Source organism: Saccoglossus kowalevskii, chromosome 17 (genome assembly GCF_978046115.1).
Source record: "Saccoglossus kowalevskii chromosome 17, keSacKowa6.1, whole genome shotgun sequence".
Taxonomy (NCBI): Eukaryota; Metazoa; Hemichordata; class Enteropneusta; family Harrimaniidae; genus Saccoglossus; species Saccoglossus kowalevskii.
This window is the reverse complement of record NC_140657.1, coordinates 12,517,794-12,530,125: the sequence shown is the minus strand read 5'-3', so window position 1 is coordinate 12,530,125 and position 12,332 is coordinate 12,517,794. Positions and strand designations below refer to the sequence as shown.

Sequence of the window (12,332 nt, the reverse complement as noted above, 5' to 3'; positions counted from 1 at the left end):
ATAGCCAAAATAATTAAAGCCCGTACACTACATCAGATTTTAATCAGATTGATTTGATTTATGGATGGCGAGCACCGACACTCCGATCCGATGAACTAATCAAAACTAAAATGGCGCGTGTCACGTGACTTTGTTTACTAAAGATAGCGTGGGCGTTTGATTGACACTCAACTCATTAGTATTCCACCAATCACAGCTACATCTACTTTCTGGATGTGCGCAGTCAAATTGTATAGGAGACAAGCTGGAGTCTCGTGTGGCGATAGCGATAACACCGGGACGAATGGTCTGGGGTAATATAAAGTATTCATCAGTAACACTTCTCAAAGGCGTATTTCGCGGTCAGTGTTATTTACGAAAATATTTGTTTATAATTTTATAAACTTGCTTGGCAATACCCACCCCAATTAGATATAATGTGTACATATTTTAATAAATAAAGATATACTAACAAAAATGAAATATTAATTATTTCATATTTTGTTATATAACCTGCACAACAGTAATAATATTTTTCCTTGCTAGAATGGTGTGTAACTTCATACTGGAATCCTGATGAAGCAGTATTAGGGATTGTCAACTTTCCGTGAATTTGATTACCTAACATGTTTAGGTTCATGCGCTGCAAGTTGCAGAGCACGTACCTAAGCGCCCCCCAGCAAATAATTAAGCCAAGGCAGTTTCGATATCGAAATCAAGAAACTCTCCGGTTTGACACAATCTGGGAAGTTCGAATTACTAAATGAAGTACAGGACGACGAAGCTGAAATATCCAAGAACCAACATATACCAAAAATCTCAAAAGTGAATATTCGTGGTGTATTTTAATTCTAATCGGACCGGAAGTGGGAATTTGTTAGTACTCTAAAAAACATATTGGCGATCCGCTCTGCTAGGATTGCCCTTAAAATTTGTGTGTGTGTGATTTCCAGTGTTTTCACGTATTATTTCTTCAGTGATTTTTTTGGCTTGGCCGATTTCGCTCAAAATTGGCAGGTAGGTCACACCTTCACCCTAGTTATTGGAAAAAATCTGTAAAAAAAATTTGGCCCACCGTTGTCATAGCAACAGCCAAAACAAAATGATTTTTGATTAGCTTCGCCCCAAATGTATCTCCTCCTACAGATTCAGGATGAAACACCTCAGACATAGCTCATTCTACTCAGCTTGATTGTGGGCACAAAATAACTATTTGAATTTTTGGTATCTTTTTTCATTACCGAGAAATTTGACCCCAAAGTTGGGGTTACAGTTCACCAAGAATTGCTTTTAACTCTTCTGTGATTTTTTTGGCTTGGCTGATTTTGTTCATACTTGACAGGCAAGTCGTACCGCAACTAATTGGAATACTTTCGCCCCAAATGTATTACCTATTACCAGTCTTGTAATAGCAGTGTTTAAATGGTCATGCTTTTTATTTTGGGGACGTTGTCTGCACACGGTAAGAGATCACCGGCGCCGACATTGTTACACTGTATCAACTGTATCAATGCTGCCTTCAATCATCTCTTTTCTACCTCCATGCTTCAATCTAGAAAATACTATTGCAAAACGGTTGGAAATAACAAATTTAACAGCAGAATACACCCTAGCAATAAAATAAAGTGACTTCTATCGACAGAAAGTCGGGGCCAAGCTACCATGATCGTTAGCTTATCATCAATTCACAAAGGTAAAAAACGTTTTTAAACGTGAATTTAACGACGAACGTTTTTGAAACGAATCAATGTTCTGGTAAGGTTATCTCTGGTGCGACTGCAGTCTTTGGAACAAACTTGAGGGACTGTAAAACGCAATTTATGGTACGCGACTTAAAAACGCAATTTACACATGAATTTCCCAACAAAGGTTTAAATGTTTTAGTTGTATGTGGTGTGGCACTAGTGTGGAAAGCTGTCAAATAAAATGACAACAACCTTCGAACGCATTGTTATGCTAATTTGTTTTTCAAGCATGCTAGTTGACAAAGAAATGAAATATTTCATGAATTTTCGGCGATAGCTACGTGGATTTGAACCAAAATGTTATCGACAAGACTCAGAATGCGACAGTGACAGTCACTGGAACCTAATTGAAGGCAAATGAACAGTCGTAGCGTAAAATGGAGGCACATACCATTTTGACTCTTGAGGGGAATGGAAATCAGTTGATTTGAGGGTGTCACAATAATCGAGAGAGTAAATCGTTTTTATACTACGAAAAAAATGAAGACCTTGAACGTAGTTTTTGGACTTTAGTACAACATCATTTTTGTTTGATTACCTAACGTTTTTAGGTTCATGTGCTAAAAGTTACAGAGCTCATACCTAAGCGGCCGTCCCTCAGCAAATAATGAAGCAAAGGCATTTTCGATGTCAAAATCGCGAAACTCTCCCTTTTTAGGAAAACTGAAAAGTTCGAATTACTATACGAAGTACAGGACGACGAAGCTTAGATATCCAGGAACCAACACATACTAAAAATTATATCTCAAAAGTTAATATTCGTGGTGTATTTCAAGTCTAACCGGACCATAAGTTGGAATTCGTTAGTACTCTAAATATCCAAATATATTTTAGTATAAGCATGGAGGTAGAAAAGATTTCTACCTCCATGGTATAAGGTAGTAATTAAAGTAGTAGTGCAGTCACTGCACCATGGAAAACAGATTGACAGTAAACTTTTTTTATTCTTTCCTGGACATAAAGTTTTTGGATTTTTTAACAAAAACACCCTACCCACATAATCCTACACCACCTGGTGAAATCCTCAACAGCCAAAATGATTGGGAAATCAAACAAGCAGCCTATCGGCTGAGATAGCTCCGCTGTTAGCAATGCACATTTCAATTAAAGAACTGAAGACATCATTAGAAAAATGAACAATATGTATAGTATCAAAGCAATCGGACTTACAGTTTTTAACAAGAAGTCGAAAATATCACTTTCTACCAAAAATGACAAAAATATTCACCAAAATTAGAGAATTGAAGATATCATCACGAAATGAACAAATCTGAGAAAGGTCTACATGTAGTATCTATATATGTAATATCAAAGCAATTGAACTTTTGGTTTTTAACAAGAAGTCGAAAATATCACTTTTTACCAAAAATTAGAAAAATATTCACCAAAATTAGAGAATTGAAGATATCATCACAAAATGAACAAATCTGAGAGAGGTCCACATGTAGTACCTATATATGTAATATCAAAGCAATCGGACTTACAGTTTTTAACAAGAAGTCGAAAATATCACTTTTTACCAAAAATGACAAAAATATTCACCAAAATTAGAGAATTGAAGATATCATCACGAAATGAACAAATCTGAGAAAGGTCTACATGTAGTATCTATATATGTAATATCAAAGCAATTGAACTATTGGTTTTTAACAAGAAGTCGAAAATATCACTTTTTACCAAAAATTACAAAAATATTCACCAAAATTAGAGAATTGAAGATATCATTACAAAATGAACAAATCTGAGAGAGGTCCACATGTAGTACCTATATATGTAGTATCAAAGCAATTGGACTTGCGGTTTTTAACAAGAAGTCGAAAATATCACTTTTTACCAAAAATGACAAAAATATTCACCAAAATTAGAGAATTGAAGATATCAACATGAAATGAACAAACCTAAGAGAGGTCTACCCAAGGTACATATACACCAAGTATCAAAGCATTCAGGCTTGTAGTTTTCAAGAAGAAGTTGAAAAAGTAAAACATTGACACGGACGACGACGACGGACAATGACTCATATGATAAGCATCGCTCGACAAAGTCGACAGCGGAGCTAAAAAAAGCTTAAAAAGAACTCCTGTGTCCTGAAATTATTAGAGGCATATTTAAAATTATCTTTTCAAACAAAAAATTTGGTGATTAATATTGGTTTGCTATTTGAGATGCACAACATGAAAACAATTCGATTCATAATATTGAGATTGATATTACTCACAGAAATGTTATTGACCATCTGTGGTTAGCAGTCTGATTTTTTCCAGAACACCACAAGTTTAATTTAAATATGATTTTTTTGAAATATTAGTACTGGCTAATCAATATGCATTGTTTTCAACATAAACTAATGTCTGTATACTCGCACCATCTACACGTATGTACCTAATTTCAATGAAATATGATTACCGTAAAATGACTAATTTTTCACTGGGTTTAAATTTCGCTGATTTACCATTTCAGGCATATTCAGTGGGTTTTAAATTCACGGTTTTATCATTTAGACAATGTGTTCTATGCTAAATTTTACATATTCACTGGGTTTTAAGTTGGCGCATTTTTCGGGACAGCGAAATAAGCAAAATTAAAACCCAGTGAATAATTAACCCTTTTACAGTATGCATATTATGCAAATTAGGTCTTTAGCATTGTCCCAGCCCAACTCTTATTGAAATGTAATAATTGTTTGAGATAGGTCGGAAAATCTGCTAATTATTATGTAAATTAGGTAATAAATATGCACAGATTCAACCCAAAACTACTCAGGTCTGTGCATTGCCCCAGCAACTTATATACCAACTCTAAATGCAATAATTGGTTGAGATATAGGTGGAAAATTGATTAATTTTAATGCAAATTAAATTAATATGCATGGATCCAACCTAAATTTAATCAAGTCTGTGCATTTTCTAAAGGCATCTATGTACTATATCCGTGAAAAGCCAAAAACTAAATTATTGTGCATTTTAGGTCATTATTATGGATTAGGATATCCAATCGTCTTGCACATTGAAATGTGATGATTAGTGCTTAAGATACCAGTGGAAAAGCTAAAAATTTACTAATTATTATGCAAATTAGGCAATTAATATGCACAAATTGTAACCCGGAACTAATTAGTTCTGTGCATTATCTTAGAGCACCCATGTGACCCACGAAATCTGACCAGTGATTCTTGAGATAATGATGGAACAGACGTACAGATATACATACACACAGACAGGGTAACTTTGCTTTGCACACGGGAGTCAAAAACTGCATCAGAATGTGATAATAATTAGTTAGATTAGTGTAGTAATGGTAATGCTCATATGCAGACTCACTGCTGTTCTACTGAGTTTTCCACATCCCAAGATTCTGTGTTTGTAAGGTATATACAGACATAACAAATTTACATTTTCAAGTTGCTCAATATTTTATTGGTCTATTACAATAAATGTTTTCTCTTCTTCTTCTTTTTCTTCAAAACTGACACATTTTTCTTTTCTGATACTACTTTTTGTTTTTTAAACTGCTCAATGTTTGTTATTTTCTCAGATGACTTTTTGTTCTTGTCCTGAAAAGAAAGAAGATGACTGCGATGTTAGCTAGCTAAAATGACGGGAGGCAAGGGGGGTAGCTAGTATGGTTTTACTGGAAATAAAAAGGGCTTTTCACAATTTACGAAAAAAAAAAAAAGACGTTTTTACAGTTTACAGTGTTAACAAATTGAACATTGAATGGTCCGAAGACTCAAATTCTCACCATTGCTGCGCCGTGTGAAGAGACGCATGCGCATATTACCCTCGTAATGCTCCTCATTCGGTTAGAGGGCCTTTTACGTCTTGACATTCAATTTTGTAGTGAATTGTGTCATTTAGTCGTTTTACAGTTTCTAAAATGTAATTTCCCTGGATTATTCTTTACGATTTTTTTATTTGGATGTGAAATTTTGTACGTACGAGAAAAATGACACATTTTTACAGTGTACGAAAAAAATATTTGATTGATTACGTTGTACGTCTAGCCTGTGACTACAGAATTACGGAATTTATTTTTTCTATTTACGTTGTACGAACAAAAAAATATTGCAATTACGTTGAACAAAAATAACCCTTGCCCCTTCTCTAAAATGTTTTGGTTCATCATTTGTAAAACAAAATGGAAATGCAATTTATAAAGATGCATATGCCATAGAAATAAATGCCTAGGGAAGTACCTGACGGTCACAACTGAGATAACATGCAATGTAGTCATAAGGCCCTATTGTTTTGATGACATTAGAACTGATTACATCAACAATTTGAAAGCATGTTTGAAGTCTGTTCATGTACGAATGGGGTACTGCTAAACCATTTCAGGGTCTGGTATGTAGGATTGTCTGTCTGATCACAGACTTGTTTGAAGTTGGCTCATGTGAAATCCTGATCGTTTTAATGATTAAATGAAAAAAAAAAACCTGTTTATGACCAAAGAAACTTACACTATGTTTTCTTTTCTTGGATTTCTGATTTTTAGTCTTCTTATTTTCATCATGTATGTTGAAAACTTTGGCATTGACGATATTTGTTTCCTCCATCTTTTCTTCATCCTTAAAAAAGTCTTCTGAAAAATTGTTTATATAATACATTGTTATGTGGTGCGGTTACAAAGCCACTGATCTACACAATTTTACCGCCACGTACTGCATCCTCCGAGTTATTTAAAAGTAACTAAAAAACCAGCAACTGAGCGAGGTCAACATGTCCTATTTACCGTACTAAGTTTCTATACCTTATTATAGACACGCCTATAAATTAAATTCTTGCATATATTGGATACAATTGATAATAATATATCTATGATAAATTGATAAGCATTGACTGACTGAATTTTCAGATGCAGAATTTCTCACAAAATGTTCTATGTGCCTAAAATGCACAGTACAATGTGTGGGCTGTGTGTGATTTAGCTGCTGTGGAACTCAGGCTGAGGAGCCACTGAAAACAGCACAATTTTGAGATAATCCTGAGCGACCAAATTTGATATATGCTGCATGTATATTTTCTTGCACTGTTCAACAACTAGCACAAAGTACATTTTCTGCTTTTCTCTTCATCGATGATAGTGAAAATGCCTGGATGTTCGTCCCCAAGAATAGGTATAGACAAAAAAAACTGGTGGAAATTCATGAGCTTCAGAACGTTGGTTAATGACAAGTGATTATGCCTGGCACAAAAAACATCAGAAAAAAGAAACCTTGAAATATGAACTCACCTGGGTAGAGATCACTCATATTATCTGATTCATTATCACTTTCTTTCTCACTTTCGGAATTCTGCCAAGATGTTTCCGTTGGTTCAGAGTCAGTTTTGGGTTTCTTGTTTGAAAGCTTTGCTTTGAATACCTCCCCAGTTCGCTGACACTCTTTGTCTAAGGTGACAGTAAATAAGAACACTAACTTGTTGAATAATCAGTTTTTTATATTGTGGGAGAGGTGAGGAGATGGAAGCACAGTGTACCAGGGGGTAGGTAATTGAAGGCGGCAGTGTGAATGATTTAGCAGTCTTATGGCGACCAGGGAAAAGTAACTGGGAATGTAAAACACATACTTCCTGCTGATCTGGTATTAGATACATGTATAATGCAAGAATGTTTTTTTAGTTACCAAATAATGACATAAACTCTGACCTTGAACACAAATTATTGACCAAGCATTAATCAATTTAATCAGTTGATAGCAACATTGAAGCTCAAATCTGATTTGTCGGTAAATTTAGGACCAGTATAATGTCGAAGTTTAAACAATGAAAAGCAGGATAAAACGACGAAACAAAAGTAGAATCGGAATTATGTGACCAGTCTCCAGATATATATCAGCATTAACAGTGTAGTTACTACTTTATAGACTGTAGTTTGATTGAGTATTGCTATGATTCATGCCTCTATAATTCAGAATAATTACATGGGCATAGAGTGGATTCATCCTATCAGTGTTGTGTGCGTGTGTAGCATGACCTCATTAGCGAATCAAGTGTTTGATCAAATACAAACATATTACCGTAGTTACCACTCATTCATTACACATACAACCTGAACAGTAAGAAGACTACAATTGACTTATTAGTAGACTAAATTCACTGAACTGTTTTTGAATCAATGATACAGAAACTGAGGGAAAGCTCTTCTGACGATAAATGTAGAGACGAGTCAATGTGAATATTCGTGGTGTATTTTAAGTCTAACCAGACCAGAAGTGGGAATTTGCTACTACTCTAAATATCCAAACATATAGTAGTATAAGGTAGTAATAATAACTCATTTTATTGTTATCTCCATATAGCAGTGATTAAATACTTGACATGAAGTCTATTTGTGGTATCGCTTTGTGAACAGCGCCCTCAACCTGTGTGATTGGGTTATCCCTGACATATTTGTCATTCTGTATTACTTTACTCACTCAGAATTGTAAAGATATTTGTAGGACTCGGTTTACTCGGTTACCATGGTTTCACAGTTTTACCCAACCTAACTTAAACAGGGAACATGTCATGACAATATTTGACAGAATTTGAAGATTTTGACACAATAAATAGACAAGCAGCCTCTCAACTGAGATAGCTCTGCTGTTAGCAATGCACATTTTAACTAGAAAAATGAAGATATTAGTAGAAAATGAACAAAAATATTTATCAAAATTAGAGAATTAAAGATATCATCACAAATGAACAAATCTGAGAGAGGTCCACATGTAGTACCGAAATATGTAATATCAAAGCAATTGGTTTTTAACAAAAAGTTGAAAATATCACTTTCTACCAAAAATGTCAAAAATCTCATCAAAATTGGATAATTGAAGATATCATTATGAAATGGACAAATCTGAGAGAAGTCTACCTGTAGTACTAATTATTTATAATATCAAAGCAATCAGACTTGCTGTTTTCAACAAGAAGTCGAAATTTTCCCCCAAAAATATTCGACAAAACTAGAGAATTAAAGATATTATCACAAAATGAACAAATCAAAGAGAGATCTACCCAAAGTACATATACACCAAGTATCAAGGCAAAAAGGCTTGTAGTTTTCAGGTAGAAGTCGAAATAGTGGACATGGAAGATGACGACGGTCGGCAACAGACAATCACTCATATGATAAGCTCTGTTTGACAAAATCAACAGTGGAGCTAAAAACTGATTAACTAATTTGTGAAAATTTGAGGTTCTCTTGCTTTCTAAATTTTGAAATGTTTTATGGACATGCATTCAATCATCAAAGACACTAGATATTACAGAGAGAGAGCCAACTGTGCTCTCTTGGGATTTCAATTTGATTTTAAGCAAATGACAGACAAGGTTACATATAAGTTACATCACAAAATTACAAAATTCCCCCCCAAAATACTTGGAAGGCTTTCAATCTAAAACTTGGCTATGTATCACATAAGCAGGATAATATAAGTTAGAAAATTTGGTGTTTTCAGTATGGGTTACAAAATGGCGGCTTTGTAACTTGTAATTGATAATAAGATATCTTTATTCACAAATTTTCAAACAAGAACATGTCTATGTACATAGACCAAGTCTGTTGTGATTATGTGATCTGTATTATTTCAAATATTTACTACCAAAAATACTGTTTATTGTGTCTGTACATGCATGCATGTGTATTATTTATAGTAATATTAATATACATCACACTGGACTGCTTGGATACCGCCTATTCCCCTAGTCACGAGTTAGCTGCAAAACTGTGTCTTTATGGCAGTGCGGCAGCTAGACTACTGTAAAATACTTTATTTTAGCTGGAATTATATTCGCTGGATTTTATTTTCACTGAATCATTCTTTCAGCGAAAATAGCGAAAATAAAGTATTCTACAGTATTGTCTATGGAGATAAATCTAGCTAAATGGGATATATATTGGGTTACTTAGACAATCAAAATATCGTCTTGAGCTAGAACATCCAGCTACATGTGGACGGGGGTCTTGTTAAAAGTATTTCGACATGCTACCATATATCTAAATATCATGTATAAAATTAAAAGTTTGAAAATTTAGGGCGTCTAAATAGCAAGCTGAATTGCGGCGATTGCACCCAAAAAATAATAACTTTCCAAGTCTTTGTTTTTTAAATAGTGCTTTAGATTGTCAAAATAGCCACAATAATAAATAATACCTTCAAACCCACATAATCCAGAACATGTACGTAATCTAGAACGTGTAAATTTGGAAATAAATTTATATATTTATAATTTAGCTTTCTAAATTTGAATCTAAACTTTATAAATTTAGAAACAGATTTAGACATTTCTAATTTTGCTTTAGAAATTTGAATCTAAACTTAATAAAATATTACACAATTCTGCTCCTTGATGCCGTTCATCCAGTGGGATATTCAAGGCACATTCAGCTATAAATGTACGAGTATAAATAGTAAATACTCACATCGATCCAATGCTTTTCTGTATCTTTTACCATTCACATGTTTCTCCACATGTGACGGTTGTTTGTTGATATGGCGCAGAGTTAGCAGGCAAAATAACTGCTGTCTAAAAACAGAAAAAAAAATTTAAAAGCACATAATAAATTACAAATTATCCAGTTTTTGACTAGAAAGTGTCTTTTTTTTTTTTCCTGAATCACTTTATTGTACTTTCCATCAAATATTTTGTAGCAATACAGATTCTATTCTAAACACAATATGGTCTGGACGTAACCTTGATATTGTAAAATACTTTATTTTCGCTGGAATTAATTTTCGCTGAATAGACTTTTTGGGTGTTTTGTATGGAATTTATTTTCACTGATTTTTGACAAGTTGAATGTAAAATATAGGAAAAATGGTATATTCGCTGGATTTTATTTTCACTGAATCATTCCTTCAGTGAAAATAGCGAAAATTAATTCCAAGCAAAATTAAGTATTCCACAGTATATGTTTAAAATCATCTGATGTCAATACGCTGCCTGTCATTTAAGGGTATAGACAGTCTCAGAACCAATCTCACTAGCTCGTAGTTATAAATATTTATACTATCAATATCACCGTTGCTGACATAGTTGCACTGTATAAAAGCGACTTTGAACTTTGACTGAACTGTAAATGCTGCGTTCAATCAAAGAATCTAGAAAATACAATTGCAAAACGATTGAAAATAAAAAGTTTTTTATCAGATCGAAATCTAGGTTAAAGGGTTAACTTGCGAGAATATAATAACGACAACAGCCATGGCATGCTGGTAATGAAGTGAAGTGATTCAGAAGACAGAATGCTCTTTGCGAACTTGTGTATATGGGGCCGCAGTTTTAGTTATAAACTGACGTTAGCTTCAAATTCATGTTCTACCATAGTAACGGCTGACAACATTTTGTTTGTTTTTTGAGCAGAGTGAATCACCAATCAGTCTACCGACTTGTTGCGATATTGGTGAAACCAAGATTTGCCACACTTACACACACGCACACAGACAGACACACAGACAGACAGACAGACAGACATAGGTATGATATTGACCCCCCAAAAATGGGTTGGGTTACTGATTTATGGAATAACACACTCACTCGTGTCCTCGTTTGTAACTAGGTACAAGCTGAGGTTTGTATATTTCATAGTCAAAGTTGTTTTCATCTTTGAGTCGTCTATACTTCTTTCCTTCTGTGTGTTTCTTCACTATGTCAAGGTTACCTGGCATTTCATGGCCTGTTAGTCTGCATATCACCTGCAACAACAAAATTACTTTTCAGTTCTGACATTCAGAATGGTGGATGGACATTTCACCTTTGGAAGTTCTAGACGCAAATAGTTTCGTCATAAACTTATTTGCTGTTTTAACTCACAAAAACAGTGATAGTAAAAAGTGTAGTTATACATCAATTAATTTGCAAAATTATTCAATTTTTTTGTAGTTTTCAGTGTACATTACTGTACTTTCTTAAGTCAGGCTTGTGTCAATAAACAAATGTCTACTGAGGCACAGGAGTTCTACCTACATGTACGAGTACAAGTGGGTGAATTACGAGTTGTGAAATTGTCACAGCAATATATACTAGACGTCATGAATGCTGAGTTTATTGTTGAGCTGCTGTAATTGCGTACGGACATTACAAATTGCGCATCTTCGGGTTGTCAAAACATGCCTCCATCGAGTGATTGTCTCTCAATCTGTGAAAATGCCTTGCTCCATGGACGTACCCGGGCTTGCATGCTTACCATGCTATAAAACGAGACATGTCCAGTGTTTACTGAATTTTAAAGTTATGAATAACTGACTTACTATATTTGAGCCTTCTCTAATTTCTATTTTGGGATGCAATTTCAGAAAATCTCGTAATTCAACGGATATCCCACTTGTAGAAGAAGCCATCACTGACGGAACTCACTGACGCTGGTTCATTATGGGCGCCCTCGTGCGGTGACCTAAGGTATATATTTCGTTTGTGTTAAGCTGAAAAGTTTATGGTCAATTTGTTATCCAAAATCCATAAGCGAATTGTTTTTAAAACTTTTGACCACAGCGTGCAAGGACCAGAAACATTAAATTATTTTCTCGGGCCTAATAGCACTGAGTTCCTGTGAAATATAGACAAGGTTTATGCAACTTGCGGGATATCCACAAATGTCTTTTTTATCTACCATTGCTTCCTTCAATAC

General features: G+C 34.4%; 1 protein-coding gene across 1 annotated transcript; it reads right to left on the bottom strand.

Annotated features, from left to right (window-relative positions):
* Positions 1 to 5,117: 5,117 nt before the first annotated feature.
* On the bottom strand, positions 5,118 to 12,089 carry LOC100375344 (surfeit locus protein 2-like). The gene is made up of 6 exons (XM_002741730.4): positions 11,956 to 12,089; positions 11,243 to 11,400; positions 10,128 to 10,231; positions 6,957 to 7,112; positions 6,184 to 6,305; positions 5,118 to 5,277 (listed from the first exon to the last, which is right to left on the bottom strand). The coding sequence occupies exons 1-6, from the start codon at positions 12,043 to 12,045 to the stop codon at positions 5,149 to 5,151; spliced, it is 759 nt and encodes a 252-aa protein (XP_002741776.2). The 5' UTR covers positions 12,046 to 12,089; the 3' UTR covers positions 5,118 to 5,148.
* Positions 12,090 to 12,332: the final 243 nt, after the last annotated feature.